Source organism: Equus caballus, chromosome 19 (assembly GCF_041296265.1).
Source record: "Equus caballus isolate H_3958 breed thoroughbred chromosome 19, TB-T2T, whole genome shotgun sequence".
In the NCBI taxonomy this organism is placed as follows: Eukaryota; Metazoa; Chordata; class Mammalia; order Perissodactyla; family Equidae; genus Equus; species Equus caballus.
The window spans coordinates 19,040,718-19,061,395 of NC_091702.1; the positions used below are offsets into that span (position 1 = coordinate 19,040,718).

The following is a 20,678-nucleotide window of genomic DNA, read 5'->3' on the forward strand; positions in this document are numbered from 1 at the left end:
TTTGTTGACATTAGACTGAACCAAAGAAAGTCCACTACCATATAGACATTCAGACATGGGAAAGCAAACAGGAGTTAAGTAGAACATGTTTTACATTTTTATTCTCAAGAGCTTGGTAGTTTTATACATTCCTCTATGTAGCAAATATTTATGACCTTGGGTTTGAAGTTGAGGCAGTGTTCAAAGATGTTCTGCATCTTCGCCAAGCTGCTATCCCTTTCGTTTGTGTATAAGTATGCAAACCTGTACTTATCTTCTGATTGCAGAGATGCACATACAAAATATTAGGTTATGCTTCAATACGGTGAATAATTAAGTGTCATAAAAATGGTATGACCAACAAGTCCAATTTTCGAGAGAAGAGAAAAAGCAAGGTGCACTGGCATGGCGGGGAAAGAGAAGTTGGAGGAAGTGGAACTTGAAGTTGGCTTTGGATAATGGAGGGGATTTGGGCTGGTGATATGAGCATAGATATGTGAAGGGGAGAGAATATGTTAATACTTTTAGGATAAAGAATAAATATGGCATTGATTTGATAGAAAAATAATTAGCCAGTTTAGAGATGTTTGCTATTATGGCCTATTAAGAGGTCAGCATGAATTAGTGTTTTCAACCTTTTGTTGATTATTGCCCCCTAAGAAGCCGTTGTCAACTTTTCTTTTAAAGATTGGTACCTGAGTTAACATCTGTTGCCAATCTTCTTGTTTTTTTCCTTCTTCTCCCCAAAGCTCCCCCAGTACGTAGTTGTATATTCTAGTTGCAGGTCCTTCTGGTTTTGCTACGTCAACTTTTTTTTTAAATGTTAGTAATCATCCCCCTCCTCCATGATGTTTTAATGCCATAGATACACTTTATATCTGTTTGTATACTGTGCTCCTTTGTAGGACCACAAACCATGATATTTGCTAAGGTTCTTTTCACCCCTCCCACCCAAGATCCAATTGTTGCCCCCTTCTGGGTGATATCATCACTGTTGAGGATGCATGCTATAGCAGGATCAATAAATGAAGGACCTTCACTGTCAAGCTGAAAAACATGTACTTTATTATCCTTCAGGATTTCATTATTCTCTCTATAATTTTGTGTTTCGTTCTGATAGCTGAGTGACCCTTTGAATAATTTATACCGAAGGACATGGGGGTGCCTCTTAATCTTCACTGGCCTATATTATATTAAATCTTGGTTGCGTATGTAGTGAGGGGGGTGTGTGTGTGTGTGTGCGCACACACACGTGCATGTGTGCGTATAAATGGCAGGATTTGGGTTGGAGGGAGAATTTTTTAGCAGGTTTAGGATGACAGCTTTACCTTAAGAGGAAGCATTGCTGATCCAGATTCCTTTGATTCTTAGGACGCGGTACTATACCATCTATAGACAGATGTACACCAGAGAGCAGCAGACCGTCTACACGTACTGCCCTGGTTGGAGCCGGCACGACCGTGAACCTGGCTGCCTACCCTGTAAGTTATAATTCTTCCTGTCTAACTCTCTGTCACTAGAAGTAATGATTTCACTCTGTTTTGGGCTTCAATCATATCATACCTGTCAAGTTTTAGGCATCTTTAGAATCACCACAAATTCAGAGCATCTCTTTGGACTGAAAATTCACTCATGACGTGCAAAAATGAACAAAAAGCCTTTCTGTTAAGTGTTTCTAATGATAGGTCAGAACTCAGGACCCATCGCACTGCTGCTGTATATTCTGTCTCTTTATTTACAAGACAGTTTATTTAAAGCCAGACAGGTTACACCTTGACTTCCATCTCCCTTCTCTGTTTGCCCTTTTCCCATATCATCAAATTTGTAATCCACAGTTGATTCAGAAGTCCGGAGGGAAATCACCGTACTAAATCTAAATGGGATTTCTCAACTTGTGCTTGTCATGATTAATTGCAGAACTCTGGAGGCGGTTTCCTTTTCAAGATGAGGTATGCAGTGCTTTCACAAACCTCTGGCGAGGATATTCCAGACCCTTCAGAGTAGTTTGACAGCACTCAAGCCGCAGAACTAGTGGCATTATATAGTTCATTCATACTAGGAGGAATGGTTCATTCAGCGACTCCTTTACCTATGTGTTTATGGTTATTGCGAAGTCACTTAAAATGCTTCAGTGTGTTGCAGTCAGTGCAGCACAGAGCACAACAATTCATCTTTCCTGCTATCCGGTACCTTAGGGAATGTGTCGGCATCCTGTTTTCCTTTCCCACTGTGCTTTCTGCTCTCGAAATATCTAAGGGAGTTGCCTCAAGCTTCCCATGTCAGGCAGGCTTCGTGCTGAGTGGTGCACCAAGGGTCACTGTATTTGCAGGTGCTGCTGGGCCACTGTGGCCGGCTGGTATAAGCTCAGGGAAAACATCTGCCCACGATGTCATCTCTACTATGTTATACACTGGAAATTAATGACTGTGAGATGAATTCTTTATATTGTTGTATGACGCTTATCACAATCCTTTGCCTCTAGTAAGTATTAGCATTTCTTGCTTGATTTTAAATTGTTTGGGCCACACGATCATCTTATCCATGGAGTTTCTTTAGACGAGCGCTGCTCAAACTTGAATGTGAATATCAGTCACCTAGTATCTTGTTAAAGTGTGGATTCCGATTCAGTAAGTCTGGAGTGAGGCCTGAGATCCTGCATTTCCACAAGCTCCTAGGCGATGCGGGTGCTACCACATAGAGTTCTACGAGGCTTTCCACAGTGAGGCCGTAACTTATAATGAAAACGCTTCAACCTTGCTACAGAAGGCTGGTGGAAATTTCTAGATTATATTTACATTAGCAACTTGGTGCTTGCATTGAGGATCTTCTTTCCTTCCTTAAACTCCATTCTCCACCTTCTCCTGTCCACCCTCCCTTGAGCTGTCTCTGCGGTGGGGACTTGTTTCAGTGGAAGGAGCTGCTCAGACAGAGAAGCTCAGCAGTGTTCAGAGGGTTTTCAGGGACCCCGCTGTCAATATGGTGAGTCACCAACAAGACCATTTTATTATGACTTGGAGTTGTCTGTTTTACTTTTAGGAGCCAGCCAATTTTGTCGATTCAGACTAACGGCAGGGTTACGCCTCCGGGGATTGGCGAGCATTAAAAATGAGCCACTAAGCAAAATCCTACAACGGCAGTGTACTCAGCATCTCAAATTATGCTTTGCAGTTTAGTTTTAATTATTCACTATAAGAGTTCAAAGGGTACCAGTAAGTACAAAATAGTCTATTTTGTGAAGGAAATGGCAGCTTAATAAGAAAACCTCATGCTGACCTCAGATGTTAAATCTTTAACGGAGCCATGGTTTGAAATTGCTGGTACCATATTCTTCTGTGAGGTCACTGTGGCTTGTGAATGAATAAATGAGGATTAACACAAATTCAGTGTGATGTGATATTTACTACTTTCATGCCCTTTATTAAAAAATAAATAAAAAACCCAACACTTGTATGATTCTTAGTTTCAAAACTTGGTAACTGAGTTTTCAAGGTTGAAACTTTATTGACTGTCAATTTTGGACATGTGCATTTAGGATGTTTCTTGTGTAGGAAATTTTCAGAATGGCCAAGGATGTATCCTTTGCTGCATCTGCCATGAGATCGTGTGCTTTCAAAAGGATTTGTTTTGACTTGATCATCTGATTCTAGTCTCCAGAGAATGTGAATGCATCTGCATTTATCTTTTCAGAGCAGGAAAAACAAACCAAAACTGATGTTATAGAAGTTAAAGAAATAGGTGTGAAAAGCTAACGAAAATATTGTATGCATTATATTCTGCTGATATATTTGCTATTTCTTATCTGTTACTTGAATCTTTGTAAGTGACATTGGGAGGTTGCTGAGAGCTCATCACTCATGTCCATTTGTCTTCCGTGCCCTTGGCATAAGGTTAAGGCTCACGTTTTTCATGGGTCACTTCAAAGCTTTTCTTCTTGTAAATTAATCCTGATACTCTTTTTGGAGTTGTTTGTTTCTTTCTTTTTTAAACAAATTTGTGAATTAACATAAAGCTGATTTTTAACCTCAATTTATTCTTTGACCATGGAACACTGATTCTGAAACAGAGGTCTGTGTACACTTTCAGCTGTGGAGTGTATCTTTGACTGTTTCCATTATTTTTAAGAAGCTAACAGAAATTATGCATTGATCTATGATAACAAATTATTTGCCTCTAAATAAATTGTTTCAACTACGTACGCAACACTGGTTTCCTCATCTTGATCAGTAGCTGTGATGGGCAATTACACGTGCCATTGATTCATTAAGAATTTTAAAAAATTAATTAATTGTTACTTTATTAATTCATTTGTTTGGTGGAACAAATCTTGCAAAACATCAAGTCCTGGAGGGGAAGGTAATTAAAGAGACGTATGGTAATGATAATGGCCTAGAAATTACACCTGAATTAATGTATTCATTATTTTCTACATTAGTTCTTGAATATTTTGATTATTCCAGTCTCTTAACAACTTTTATATACCAAAGTAATTAAAGTGCTTTCTGAAATTCAAGCAGCTAGGTTTTGTATTTTTCAATTCTGGGTTGTTGGAAATTCTGGCTTGTTTAAATCTAGGCAGAATCAGTGTATCTTTTCCATGAGTTCATTTGTACACCAAAAAGTTGTAAGAGAAGCCCAGTGATACAGAATACCTTTCAGGAGGCCGCACTGCATTTGCCAGTATTATTGTCCAAGTTTATTTATGTTTAGATTTTGAGAACATTTCTTCTCTCACTGTAGAACTCCTGTTGAATTTAAAAAGAAAAGTTGATGAACCCTGAGGGATGCAGGAGCATCAGGCATCTCCTACATGATATTGCCTTTCATCCAGCAAAATGAGATATCACAAAGTATGTCAATTTAAGAGGGTTTGATGGAGGAATTTTGAAGACTTCCTAGGAAATCAGATATTTGGGGAAACAAGGGAAAACCCAATTAAGAAGGAATGACATTAGGTGAATCTTGAAAGTGGATTAAAAGGAAAATCAGCAAAGAAATTAGAAAGAACGTAATTAGAAAGAATTACAGATAGAATTAGAAAATTAGAAAGGATATAGTGGATAGGATATATACGCTATTGAGCAGGTTGATTATAGTCTGGTGGAACTGCCTATAACCCATCTCTTATCCAGTAGCTGGATTTGAGTTCTGAATCATAAGTACATAACCCTTGGTTTGATTGACACTACTCTCTCTCTATATATATATCACAATGAAAGTAACTTTAATGTTTTTCAAATTATATAAACAATAATTCAAATGATTAAAAAATTCAAATTAAAAAATTTCAAGTTATAACAAATTAACAGTATATACAATATAAGAAAGTAAAAACGTACAGTCCTATGGCCTGCAGATAACCATGTGGTCACCATTTTATGTAGATTTATTCATATTCATACACACAGATGCCATTTTACATAAATGAGATCATATTCTATATACTGTTTGCCATGAATATCCCTCTTTCTTTTCCTGCTTTTCCGTTATCTTCCCTCCTCTTTCCCTCAACCTCCTCTCCCCTCCCCAGTAACAAACTGCTTAATACTCTTTCATATCTTTCTCTGTGCTTATGGAATCATATACAAACAGTGCATAACATTCCATGGTATCAATGTATCATAAATTTTCAACCACCCATTTATTGGTGAACATTCATTTGTTTTCAGTTTTTTGGCCCAACGATCAGTCCTGCAATAATATGGTGCTTTTATTTCTGTGATACACATTCCCGGCAATGGGATTGTTGGGGTCAATGATGTGTGTATTTTTAATTTTAATATACTTAAGGATCAAAATATTCATTCAAATTATTTATAAAAAGTTTTGTAATGTAAATATGTTTTGTGATGGTAATGGCTTCACCAGTTTACTCAGTTGGGATGGATTAAAATCTAGATGATGCTAATTATTTACTTATTTTGTGACATGTTAACATAATGAGGAATCACTTACATCTTCATCCAAAACCAGAGATGTGATGAATTAAAATATCTAGGATCAGAGTTATTGTAAACATGGATTGCTCTTAGTATAGGGTCAAGTTGACTTTATTTGAGACGTATGGGAAAAAAGAAGTCTAGAAAATGAACCAGATGGCCTTTTAAAAACACAGAGAAGAATTTAGTCCTAGAGAGAGAAGGGACATGCTAATAACCGAGAGAAATGCTTGAAGTTAATAATGATTCTAAAATTGCTGATCTACTTAAGTCATTTGAAAAATCTGCCTCTAAGAAGGAAAAATGAAGAAAATGAATTTGGACAATTAGGAAGTAATGAAGAGCTTTCTAAAATAGCTATTGATTAAAGGAATCAAAGGGAATATTTTGAAGATTTGAACACACGCAAATCAGGCTAGATAGCTGGTGGTGAAATTTTCTCTCTTTTTAAATTCTATGGATCTAGGCAGAACAACTGGGACCTTCATTAACTGATTAATATCACACACAAAGTCACACCTTTTTCTTCATCACTTATTCTGTCTTCCCTTTCTCTGGTCATAAGTCAAGTGGAAATATAATGTGCCTAATGGTTGGATGCTAAGACTCTGAGATCTTCTTGTCTCTTTTCTTCATATATTCATTCATTCCTTTAGTCAGTCTTCCAGTTAATCAGTAAATATTTATACACTAGGCTGTGTGCAGATACCAAAACAAATATGGTGTCCTTAGTGCGGTGGGAAATAGAGACCAGGAAACCAGTGATTATAGTGTAGCTCAGAAGTGCTATGATGGATGCTGATTCTGTCCTAAAAGAAAACAGGAAAGGGTCTCTCTATGTCATGCCAGGAGATAAAGGAAGATTTCTGAGGTTTGAAAATACAAAGTACAACTTATTCTTCAAGATAAACAGAACGATAATATGAAATTGGGCACAGGGAATAGAATATTTCCCAGAGACATGAAAAGCACAGCAAGTTCAAGGAATAATAATAATACAAGCAGTTTTCTTGGTTGCAATAAGAGATGCACATGGGATATGGTAAAAAACAGTCACTTTGTTTACACCCATGTTCTTTCTGGTCCAGCCAAACCAGTTATTCCAGAACCCTATGCAGAAGTGGCTAACTCATAGGATTCTGTAAGGATTTCGCCTTCCCTAAGTCCAGATCCCTGAGCAGGCAGTCCAGCAGTTGGGGTTTCTTGAGCATACAACAGTACAGCTTAGTACTCTACTCGTGTGTGCCAGAGTCCACAAATGTCTCCATTACTTCGAAGTGTGATGTCGATGCATGTTAAAAATGGAGTGTTGCTGAAATGCTGTCTGGTGACATGGAAAGCCCTCAGAAGTTCTGAGGTTGAGGTTGAGTCTCACCACTGGCCACTTGCATTATCTTGGAGAAGTCATTTTATGTCCCTGAGCTTCAATGTCATCATTTGTAAAGTAATAATAGCTCTAATTTTCCTGAGCACCTTCTATATACCAGGCATTATTCTAAACAATTTATATGGATTAAATTATTGATCCTTTCAACAAGTCTATGAAGTGAATACTCTTACTGGCCCCATTTTTGTACCTGACTGAAGCATACAAACCTGTCCAAGGTCAAACAACTAGAAAGTAGGGGATCTAGGATCCATATCCATGTGTTCTGGCTCCAGAGCATGCAAGCTTAACCTTCTAGCCATGGTCCCTTTATAGAAGTACTTGACATAATCATCTGTCTGCCAGATTGTTATTTGTGAGAGTCGTGTGAGATAATCATTGTGATCTGTAAGTTAGGAAAGCATTATCCAAGCATTACTCCTTTTTATTGGCTGTGAATTCTCTAAGAATCTTTAGGGGAAGAGCACCGAGTGAAGACGGAAAGGTTCCTGCTGTTGCCTTGCTTCCCATCCTCTGGGAAATCTGAGCAAACCTTGGGTATCACAGGTATGATTTTCAGTCAACCGGTAGGTTCCAATCAAGGAGTCCAATGGGCTCTCTCCATGATGTATCTGTTTTATATGGATAGGAGGTTGGACCAAAGGATTTTCTTAAAGTGGCATGTCCCCAGGAGCATTTTGAATTTGAAAAGTGGTGTAGATGGAATTTTGTCCCCCCAAAACTCATATGTTGAAATCCTAACCCCTGGGAGCTCAGAATGTGACCTTGTTTAGGAATACGGTTGTGTAGATATAACTAGTTAAGATGCCATCAAACTGAAATAGGGTAGGCCCCTAATCCGCTATGAATGGTGTCCTTACAAAAAGGAGAACTTTGGACACAGAAGCATGCACACAGGGAGAATACCATGGGAAGAAGAAGGCGGAGATCAGGTGATGCATCTACAAGCCAGGGAATGTAAAGATCGTCAGCAAACCACCAGAAACCAGGAGAGAGGCACGGAAAAGATTCTCCCTCATAGCCCTCAGAAGGAACTAACCCTGCCGACACCTTGAGCTCAGACTTCCAGCCGCCAGAACTGTGAGACAGCAAATTTCTGTCGTTCAAAACACTCAGTTTGTGGTACTTTGTTGCAGCTGTCCTGGCAAATGAATACAGGAAGTTTAGAAGACATTTCTTCTTTATCTATAGCTCCCTTTCAGCGGTAGGCCTACTGAAACAATGGCAAGGGTAAGAAAGTGGCAGGGGGTTTATAAAGAGCAAATCATGCTAAGAAAACTTGATGGCTTATTTTAATTGAATTATAAAATTAGTGTGGGAAGGAGTCTTAATTTGGAAAATAATGCAAAATCATTAATTGAACACACTTATTAATCTGCAGTCCTAAATGAGCATTACTAGGAGATAGTGTGAAATGAAATGCAGGTTATATTATGGAGATAAATTGATATGCGTTCTTAGCATGAGCTGACAGTATAAAATTGTGTTATTTTGTTCATCACATAAAAATGCATTGCATTAGAGCCTTAAGCCCTCAGCAGGGTTCTAGCAAGTCCATATTAAGGCGACTGCATTCTGCTTTACATAACTTGACAGAGGATATGGCAGTATTGACAGGGATTGGCACGGGTGTAATAAAGGGACGGATAGACCGTTTATGAAGAAAGTAAAGCAATAACTATCTGACATCCTCCTGTGACCCCAGTAAAGGAGCATCCTGCTATTTGGAATTCGTGCAGAAGATTTACTACCCTGACATTGACTTGAGAATAGAAGCTGTGGTAGTGCTTTTACTAACATACCCTTCCCGGTGTGCCTTGCGTGGCCAGTGTTAGCAACCAGAATGTGCACTTTAAAAAAGACTATATGAGAATTGCCTCATATCACAAATATGGTGACCTTAGAGGAGAATGACCTGGGACCACCCAGGGTTATTTGATTCTACAGGGTGTATTTAGTGATGAACTAGAAAATGTTGAAGGTGGATAATAATGACAATAATAGCTAACTCATAATTCACGCTTTCTACATGCAAGGTGCTCTCCTAAGGACTTAACGCATCTTGGCTCATTTAATACTCACAACATTCCTCTAAGGTAAGTGCCATTAATAGTCGTCTTTCACAGATGACACATCTGAAGCAAGAGAAGTTAAGGAACTTATCTGAGATCATAGATGTAGTAAATGATGGAGCCAGAGTGTGCGCTCAGGGGTCTGGCTCTCAAGTTCGTTCTTTCACCCACTATGTGATGTTTCTTTAAAATGTAAGTACTTGCCTGTTTATGAAAAATAAAGTTGATCTCCTTGCCCTGAAGGGAACATAAAGGATTTATACCTTATTTTTAGTGTTTCAACTTGGTCAGTATGCTCAGAAAACAATCTTCCTACAAAAAGCATAAGTTAAATGATTCTCTTCACTTAAAGTTTTGCTCATTATACGTACACGTATTGAGTGACTGTTTAGGACCTGTGTGAGAAAGACGTAGCTCTGTGATTGAAAAGCCTACATTCTGGTTACGGAGACAGGAAACCAATCATTATAATGTGATGAATGGAGTTCTCAGAAAGCTGGATGTGTGGGACATGATGCCTTATTGTTATATTTTTTAAATGTGAGTAATCTACTTTACTGTATTTCTCAAAGTTTCTTCTCTGGATCACTGTTTCCATTGGTTTTAAGAAGTGTTACAGGACATGAAGTTTCTGTGTTCAAAAAAGTTTGGGAAATTCTGTGTCTAATAGTCTTACATTGTGTTCATTCTTGTAGGACTTTCTAGAGCCTTCAGTGTGCTAATGTGTGGTGAGACTCCCTCAGAGGGTATCTAGATTCCCCTGTATTCCAAACCCCTGGGACTGGATAGCCCTTTTTATGGGAGATTTTTGAAGTATTATCATTTTGGTGATAATGTTCTTCAAGTATTATTATTTTATAGGACCCAATTGCTCTGGGGTGATACATATGTGTGGCGTATACACATATATATACACATATATACTCAAAATTAGAAATAAAAAAGCTAAAGCTATTTTTCCAATCTGCTCAACTAATAATAACGTATTTATACAGTAGTTAAAAAAACAAGGTGCTTTCCCATATGTTATCTCATTTAAGCCTCACACCCACTCTGTGAGAGAATTTGTATTATTCCCAAATTAGAATTGAGGTGACAGAGACTCAGAAAGCTTAATTGATATGCCCAAGTCACAGCTTGTTAGTAGCTGAGCCAAGACTCCAACCCAGATCTTTAACTTTAGTGCTTTGTGATATTGTCCCACAGCTACCTGAGGATGAGCAGGACTTGCACGGGCTCTTAGTGCCTTCTTTTTTGGCCACACTATGCACTGTGCTGGGCTAAGAAATGGAGGGAGCAGAGTGGGGTTGGGGAATTCTTTCTCATCTTTCTCCATTTAGGCCCACATGCAGTTTTCACAGTTCATATTTTACTCTTTCTTTTCATTCATCCATCAGAATTTAGTTCCATTGCTTCTCTCAGGAAACAACTTCAAAGTGAAGTATTCATGGATACTAGTGGTTTAACATATTTGTATTTTAACAGTGAAGACGCGAAGCTTAACCTAAATGGTGACAGAGTTCTGGCAGTCAGCAGGTAGGGTGGCCTTGTTGGGTAGGGGGAGCTTTGAGGAATCCCTCTAAATGTACTGAGCAGGCTGCTGTTCATGCTCTTTCATCCAAAGGTGCAGAACTAGCTGACTCTGCCCTCTTGCAGGCAAGTACTAGATGTTGGTGGCAGTCTACTCCTTCGTTATTGCCAGGGAGTGAACGAGCTCCTGCTATATTTGTTCCAAGCACATAATGCCAAGGTCTGGGTTTCTGACCAGGCATCATAGTGCATTTTACACCCACCTCTCCCTTCCTTTGCCTCCATGAATATTCTACTATAACCCAGCTTTCTTAATCTCTATTTTTTAAAAAAAATCTCCCTTGACCTTCAGAATGCCTAAGGGCATAGTTACAACCATAATGAGTATGTTTATCATTGAGATAAGTGCCCCAAATTGAAAGCTTATAAGAAAATGAAGATGTTTAGTGAAGAATTTAACCTTATGCAAAAGGAGTTCTGCCCTTTGACCTCAGCTTCTGGGAGACCTTGGACCGTCATATCTGCTAGGAGCATCTTTATTTGCCTGGGGACCTTGGGTCACTGGATAGTCTAACAACATGACTTAGGGTGGAGGCTGGACACACCCAGATGGTCTTGCTAAACCAGAAAGCCCAACAATATGATTTCGGGTGGGGGCTTTGTGTTACTCCCAGAAGGGCTGGAGACGAAGACCGAAATCAACCAAGTGGGCAATCAATCAGTCAATCATATCTATGTAATGGAGTCTCAATAAAAACTCTGAACATGGGGCTCAGCTGAGCTTCCCTGATTGGCAGCAGTCCCTGCACGTTGTCACACACTGATGCCAAGCAAGTAACGTGTTCTGATTCCACAAGGAGAGGACAATGGAAGGTCCACTTTTGGTACTTTCCGCCTCCACCCTGTGCACCTCTTTCCTTGTCTGACTTTAATACAATAGCTTTTAGTGATTACTGTGAGTCCTTCTAACAAATTATTGAAGGCAGAGTGGTCTTGGTAATCGCCTGAACTTGCAGTTGGTGTTAGAAGTGAAGGTGGTCTCTTGTGGGGACTGTTCCTCTAACTTCTCAGCTGGCCTAAACTCTCGCAGAAGAGAGGACTCTTTTCCCTTTTCTTCTCCTTCAAGACTAAAGTTCCTTGGGCCTCTGTTCTGCTTCCCAATGAGTGTGAGGCACAGAGAAAAGGAAGGAGCACCCTGTGGCTTCTCAGTTGTGCAGGACGGTACTGGATGAGGGCTTTCCTCATTGCTGGTGAAGGACAATAGTGTCTGGACTGTCTAAGTGGGTTGAAAGTAACGGCTAAACCCACCCATTTATTGAATCAGATGGCAAACCACAGAAGGCAAGTGCGAAAATAACATTTTTATAGTCTGTTAGAGCTGAAGAGTTCTGGAGACTGGGGGATTTGGGGGCGTAGGAGAATAAAGTACATGAGACCTGAAGTTTTAAGAGCCTGCCTGCATCTTGAATGAACATTTGTTGAAGTCATTGTAATTGTTTAAAAATGGATTTAAAGACTATATGCTAAAGAATATTTAACAACTGGAGATTTAGTTATATAACTTAAATAAAGGCTATTTTTTCTATTTTGACAGAAGAGTTGATATGGTTTGTTCTGTTGTGAATGCTGGTGACCCCTGCTTAGCTTTCATTTATCACAAATAATCTTCTCCAGGATACTGCAATTGCTGCAATGTTGAGATGCTTATATTGCATCTAACCTTGGAGAAGGGTCAAAATAAATCTGTGAATTAAGCAAGAATATATTACAGCTGGCTGAAGAGTGTATCAGGAATACCCGAAAAGAAAACTGAAACTTTTTTTTCCCTACAGCCTATGTGCAAGTTGATATGGCTCCTTTTCCATCTACTTGGAGGTTAGTAGAGAAATATTGTTCTTCATTTGAGGGCTGATGTGAATAAATGTCCACTGTGGACAGAATACCCCTCTTAGAATAGTGAAAGCACATGGTTGCTGGCCGTGGATTACTCACATATACAAGGGAGGAAATACTTGGATAAACCATCAGCTGTGATAATCTCCACTCACCTAGAAACAAAAGCACACGGTGAAAAGCTCCAGTGCCTTGACTATATAGATGTTTGGTTGGCAGCATGTTAGAGAAGGTCTGACTTTCAGGTAACCTCAATGGTATCTTCACTGTTCACTTAGAGAATTATGGATAAATGCTGATGGCACCTACAGAGGAAGCCATGGTGCAAAAGGATGCGAAGAAAGGCGTGAGCAAGGTGGAAATTAAAATTGAAAGGAAACAAATCAAACAGAGGACTTATGCTGGAGGAAGTGGAAGTTAAGACTAATGTGCTAATGTAAGAAATATAAAAGTTAATATATTGTGCCTATCTTGAAAAATGTGATTCAAAGTCTTTTTTCTTTCTCAAGTTTTTTCTCATTTAGATAGTCCCACTTTATGACTATGGCACAATTAAAGAAGGGAAAATGTGTTTTCTGTGCCTGTCACTTGAAACAATTTTTTAATGATTAGCAGTGATTAAAATTTTGTAAATACATTAGGGCAAATATTGTAAGGTGAAAAAGGCTTTTTCATGGCCAATTAACAAATAAGAAAAGTAGGTAATAAGGAAATTAAACTGAACAAATCTAATATTTTAATAAACAGGAAATGATAGGTGATGTTTTGCATGATTCAGTCATTTATATACTGAAAAAGAATGAGGTTTGGTGAAGTCACCGACATGATAACACTGAAAGGCTAGCTCTGGTACTTTGTTGGAGATGTTACATCTTCATTCATCATTCATTCATGCGTTTTTTCATTAATTCAACAAATCATTTTATCAGTCATTTGCCTAGGTCTTTTGACCACAAAGGTAAAATGCTCTTAATGGTTAAGAAATTTTCTTGGTAGTTAAGAGAAATGGTTAAGTGCCCTCTGAAGGTTTAAGCAATATTTTCTTTGACAGAAGCTAGCAATAAATGTTTCATTGAGTTTTTAAATATTTTGAAATCCTCCTAAAATGTATGTGACCTTAAGGTAATCATATTGTTCAGAAAGTAAGAACAGTCTTCAACCACTCTGGACCAACTATATTTTACTATAATGGAATTGTAAAGATTAAGTTCAAGAAAAATAATGGCAACAACAACAACCAACCAACCTTTCAAAAATCAGGAAAGGTGGTCTCCGTCATACTCAAAGGTCCACTGTTACTATATCAAAAATTTCCCCTTTTGTTTACAAAGGTATCGTCTGAGTTTCCTACCCTGTTGTGTAGAAATGGTGTACACTATCCTTGTCTGCTGAGTCCTGGAAGAAGTAATCAGTGGACAGAAAACAGACTTCCAGGAGACCTTTTTGTGGCTTTAGACTACATCATGGTCTTTCTGGCTTCAACTTCTCTGTGTTGTAAAATGTTACCTGTGGGAACCACCTAGGGATTAGCAGGTGAGACTCAATAGTGTGATTCTAAACAGCCTTTGACATTAAAGACAGTCTCTTGATACCTGATCATTGCAAAGAGAATGTATCTGTGCCATTTCCCAAATTATACAAACATTTTTGCTAAGCACAAAGAAAATGCATGAAATCCAATTTCAGAGGCTTTATTAAAATGGCTGCTTCTTCAGTTTCTTTCTTTCTTTATTTGGAGGCATGACATTGAGTCCCACTTTACCTTTTTTTAACACTTTTTTAACAAAAACGGAAGAAGTTTCTTCTCAGGGAGGTAGTGAGTATCTTCTCAGTGAAGATGTACAAACAGATTCAGAACGACCTTGTGGTAGGATTGGCATAAAGGAGACTGCAAGTTAGACTGAACGGTAGAGGAAAACATGGCTTTTAAGATCACTTGAAAGTCTAACGTTCCATGATGTCTAGATGGTGATTTTGAGACCAGAACTGAACCTTAGCATCTATGTATCTGGCCCCCAGTAAAGGGCCTGAAATAAATTAAGCTTTAAATGTGCCTGTTGAATGAGTGAATTAATGAATCAATCAGAATTTTATTTACTTTGCTGTATGGATTTAAGTTTGAGTCTGCAAAGTTAGGCTTAAAAGGTAATTTTTTTTTTTTTTTGAATCATATGTCAACAGTTTGTATCCTTGTCTCAGGATGAGCAGTATAGCAAGGCTGGGGCTTTTCCCGGGATAGCAGCTGAGTTTCACTTTATACCACACGACCCAGTCGGTAATGTTATCTTTTGAGAAGTAAACTTTTTATTCAAACTAAACATTCATATCAACCAATCACTAACGTTGGCATATGTTTTTAAAGATGTGGAAACTCTAGAGCCAAATCTAAAGAAATATAAATATCTAGTTTCAAGTTAACTGCCATCACTGTATTTCAGAAGCAACTAATCACTGCCTAATTCCACTCCTGTATCCTCCCAGGGATTAAGTAGCCAATTCATTCCACACGTTTTTCGGAGTTCACAGTTTTCCCAGCTGCATTCGTGGCTCCACGGTGCTTTGGGGCTACAGAGCAACTTGGGCATCAAAGCTTTTATTTCAGTCTTTGATCCTTCTCTTCAGGTTAGACCTTTTTCTGCCTGCTTGCAATTTCTCAAAGAGAAGACATTAATAATTTGCCATCGGAACACTTCCAATTTCGTTCTCTTGTTTCTTTGTCTACTCTGCAACTTTTTTTTTTTTCCTCACAAGGAGAAATAGCCTTTTTTGACACCATGTGCTTGCCTTCCGTAACTTGGAGGATTACAGCAGCCTTCCTAGTGTGACTCCCCTGTGTTGGCATTTTCACTCCACTTGACCTGTTTCTCTTGCCTAATTCCTACCCCCTTGTAGCCAGCAGTTGATTGAATTAAGATTCCATTCTGACAACTCTTGTTGATTTACAGCAGTTATAATGGACAGTTTTTAGCTAGAATCTTTCAAAAAATTAAATCTGATCTGCCTTTTGCCTGTAAACATCTAAGCAGAATATAACTAAGTTTTAAAATACAGGTTTAGTGGATAACTAAACAATAATTCTGGATGAATCCTCTCCTATTGTAGGAACTCAGTGTATATTTATTATTGAATAAATGAGAGTGAGAATCTCAGGTGCTTGCCTTGTTTCTCTCCTGATTTTAGAGTGAAACTGTTGGGTTAAAAGAAGAGAATATGCATTTATGGCTTATGCTTCTTTTGTATTTCTCTAGAGGTGATCTTGCTACTTAGATGAAATTGTAATGGACATTTGGAAATGAAATCTTTTTCCACATTGGCTTATTTCAGACTGAAACTAGTTGGATGCAAATCTGCCTATCTAATCTTCTTAGTATAAATTTGCCTTTGATGTTGTGGTTTCACAGTCTAGATGTGCCTTTTTCTCATTATGTCTTCTGGCACACTGGTATTTGGGGAGACATTTTCATTTCCTGCGCTGGCTTGACTAGGGGTGGGGGTAGGGGGGAAGGGATTGGTTTACCAGATGCCCCGGCTTGATAGTTGCTCACAAACGCCTGCCTGTATTGAATGTGCGTGTCTATATCCGCAGGCATAAACCTTGGAAAGCATCTCTGCCCAGGCCGCCCTAGTGGCATCCTTAATCTTCAGTTCTGCCCCTTTAGGAGGCCTTTCCTCGAAGAGGCGTAAGTATAAAAGGTTTGCTAGTTACTGCCCGAAATTTAAATTCATACCACGTTTCTGTAATTATTTTTTTCAGTTCCTATGACATAATGACATTATTGTTGTATTTGCTGACATTTTTCAGGTTAAAATGTGAATGCTGAAGGCTGAGTTTATAATTATTCAGATTCTAGCAATCACTAAGACACTGATTTAAATAGCAGAAATCTAGCCTTGCTATATGCTTTATCATGAAACATGACTTATCCACCACTGCACATATAATTTTATATTTGAAAACAAAAAGGAAACAGACATCTTTTGAAGGTAAAATACTTGAAATGAAAAGGATGAACTGAGAGAGATTTATCTGAAAAAGTCAAAGATGTGAAGGGGAAAAAGTCTGCCAGTTTTGTTTGTAGTTCTTCAAAGGTATGTCTTCAGGCTGGTCGCACTTGCAAGAGGATTGATTAATCATGCTGAGTGGCTTTATATTTTCTGTATTGAAATGGACGGGTACTGGGTATAAGCACAAGATTGGCTATAATAGGGCCAGTCTACTGCTATCGTTCATTTTAGTTTAAACCTCTAGGTGACCTCCGATTTCACATATAAAAGTCCAAACATATTTGGTGTTTACTGTGTGTCATACAATAGTATAAGTATTTAGGAGAGAGTAGTTTGCATTTTTCTCCTAATCAAAATGGGAGAGAGACTGAGATATTAGTGGATTGACTCTCTTAGGGGCTCTGTGAAAGAAGCATTTTATTATCATCTCCTATTTTAGAGAAGAGAAGATGGAGGTGAGGGGCAATTAAATAAATTGCTCAAGATCAGTGTATGTGTAGGTGATGGGACTCAAACCGAGAGCACTCGATCTGAACGTTATTCTGCCTCTTACACATGATGCTTCTGCGAATTCATGTTTGTGTTTGACATCACTATGTTTCTTGTCCCACCGTACTCTTATCATCCATCTAGTTAAAGATCCCATGGTTTACTGGGCAATGCAAATTCACCTTTTCTCTTGCCTCTGGCTTTTAAAATGACTCCTAGCCAACAGGAATATCTTCTATAGATTTGAAGAGCTGTTTCAGGTCTTTATCACATTATAAATCATAGTTTGTGCAATTTATCAGAAATAGTTTTACTGCTTGAAAGTGCGCTTGCCAAAGATTCAAATGCTTTATGGAGCCTGTTTCAAAGTGAGGATCTTCTGTCACTTTTTACTCTTTCTAAAAAGGAAACAGCAAAATGGTGATTGAAAAATCATCAGCCAGCTAAGTTCTGGCAGTAATAGTCCATCTTGAAGAACCACTCACAAGTTTCTGAAACTTCTGCAGCTGTTCATTCAGAGATGCGGGGAGATAGACAGTGCACAAAATAGCAAACAAAGGCACTGCAGCCTGCAGGAGAATTGGGATTTCATTGTGTGTGTCAAAAGTAAATGAATTCAAGAATAACCACTTGGAAAGGAATTCTCCCTTCATGTCTTTGGTGCAAAAATGTGCTCAGATTGTACTGGTTCTGAAGAGTCAGACTCAAAGAAGTAAATTACTTTCCAGCTACTAGCTTTCAATTGCTACTGGCTCAGAGTGCTAGCAAACCTTGTAAAAGTGGAGCAGAGAAGAGAGTAGTTTGCATTTTTCTCCTAATCAAAATGGAAGAGACAGGCTGAGTGAGATACCATAGTGGCACCAAGATTTCTGATGGCAGAAGTTTATAAATAGGCATAAACATCCCCTTGCAAGCCTCAACAAGTTTCCTGTCTACATTTTTCAAGCAATTTTTATTTGGAATAAAGGGTCTAGGAAATGGTTTCGAGGTGTGAAAACTGGTGTTTATAGAGAGTAAACTGTTTTCTTTGAAGGCTTTTCAAGTATATCTTCAGCAGCCATGTAATTATGTAAATTTGTCAGAAACAGAGCAGTTGGGAGCCAGTACTAATGAAACTGGTGGGTCACAGGGTCAACCATGATCTGGGCCAGTGCATTTCAGCCAAAGAGAAGCCTTTAGCATGGCCCGGGAAGCATCTCTGAGGGTGCCCTGTGATCTGTTGGGCTTTTTTGGTCATGAGAGATATGGGGATATAAAAATCAAACCCCTCTCCCAGGAAATCTCCTTGAACTGCATGGCAGTTGCATCGTTTGTATCTCAACGTTTAGAACGGAATGGAATATACATTTCGTAATGGAGGGAGCTGCTGTTTTTAACCCGTGCATCTGAATAGGGTAGAATGGGCATGAAATAATGCCAGCATCTTTATAATGTGATTTCATTTGAATGAGTTTAGGAGATCTATGAGTTCACTTGCAAAACCACTCGAAGGGATTGCACACTTCTTGAATTGCTTCTACCTTGTTTTCATCTGTAAAATGGAGATAATGATGCTTAGTTTCACTGTTGTTGAAAGGATTAAAGAAGATAATGTATGGGTGGCACCCACTTCAGTGCCTGGCAGACAGTAAGTACCCAATAAATGGTGCCTATTTTTATTGTTTTCAATAATCTTCAACAAATAGCAGTACTAACTAGATGCAGCAAACATGCTTTGAAGCTTTATATGAATTAATGAAAGCACTAACCATCATTTATATATGGAACATTAATACCTACCTCGGTTTTATGGACCTCAGAATCTCAACATGCCCTACTGCATGGTAGCAGATAATACAGGCTTTAATGGAGAATTCTTTGACACTTAGTATAATCTGGTTCATACCAGGTATTGAGGAGCCAAGAAGTAGGTATATATAACATGCAGTGGTTAGATGAAAATGTGTTAAAGATTAGGAAGCATGCAGATATGAACTCCAGTAAATATACAACTGCATTTCAAGAGCCTACTAGAGTCTGTTTCAGAACAGAATGAATGAAAGAGAGGACAAAAGAAATGTAGACGGATAGAACAGCAAGGGGACATATCTTCTTGTAGACAATGTTTTTTGAGGGGACAGGAGCAGGTGGATAGAGCAATGCATTCAAAAGAGCATGGGTTTAGAAGTTCTAAGCTCTAGTCCAGTTTCTGTTATAAAATCTTTGTGTTTTCCTTGGGAGAGCGACTTGTTTTCCTGAGCGTTATCATCCTCTTTACACAAGGAAGAAATTCAGTTTGATTTCTAAGGTCTCTTCCTGCTCTCCCATTCCATGGATTCTTTGGATCTGAGAGAGGCAGGCATTAGTGCAGTGTGGGAACGAAGCAGAGTTGGTCAAAAAAGGGTAGAGTTGGACTTTCTTTCATTTCTGCTTCCTTTCCCTATAGCAGATGTTTATACCAATTAGAGAATTCTTTTCTGTTGAGTCCACATTTGGCTTCAGGATCCTTCTGAACACAGAATTCCACAAAGTCACTATCCACAGAAGTTGGCACATTGAAAGGAAATTGCATCTTGGGATTAGAGAGTGAGTTCAGGTTTATAAACTGTGAGCTTTTCAGCCCTTAGTCCCAATTTTTCTGTGAACTCCACTCTGAATTCACCAACTCACTGTTATTTTTCTGTCCTCTCAAGTCCTGGAGCATTTTCGTCTGTCCGTTATTTGGCACTTCCCCCTCTGTGGTCAGGAGTCTATTTGTGGTCTGAGTCTCGTTCTTCCACCTCGATATAAACTCTTCAAGCCTGAGATCACGTCGTACATGTGTTGGCTTTCCTTACAGTGTAGACTTTACACTGAAGAGGTTACCGTTTATTTCTGACTCTATCTTCTCTGTATTTTGTATAATAATTCAGAAAATTATGTAACCAATTTTGGTAAAGTTTTTGTAAAGAGTTGAAAGGTTTTAGCATCAAAATAAAATGATCTAGAATATGTATTTCATTAACTATTCCGAGCAATGGGCATCTTGTTACAAAATGCTGAGAACAGACGAATCAACAGAGACATATGCTAAATTTGTTGAAGGTTGTAAGTCATTTACCAGTTTCCACATAGGCACTTGTGCCCCAAGACACGAGGACAAACCCATGGAAAATCTCAGCATCTCCCAGCTTATCTGAGTGCCGGCTGTGATTCTGGTGAGCAACAGAGCTGAGACTTGATCTCAGGTTGCTTGCCTCCAAGTCTAAGAGTCCTGGAATCCCAAGAAAGGCTGTCCTCTGATTTCCTTCTGTTCTGCTGGAATTTTCCAACTGCTGAATTTTATGAAGAAAACTACCCCTCCGATATTATAGTATGAATTTTTTTAAATGACAGGATGTTTTCCTCCTTATTAATGCAGATAAGCCA

The 20,678-nt window shown here is 38.6% G+C and overlaps 1 protein-coding gene across 1 annotated transcript in view; it reads left to right on the forward strand.

The window, feature by feature from the left end:
• The window catches only part of EGFEM1 (EGF like and EMI domain containing 1), a 453,091-nt gene that overhangs the window by 13,205 nt on the left and 419,208 nt on the right, over positions 1-20,678 (forward strand). The window contains exon 3 of the mRNA XM_070242505.1: positions 1,351-1,460. Within this exon, the coding sequence (XP_070098606.1) occupies positions 1,351-1,460 (110 nt within the window). The remainder of the gene's footprint in view (positions 1-1,350; positions 1,461-20,678) is intronic.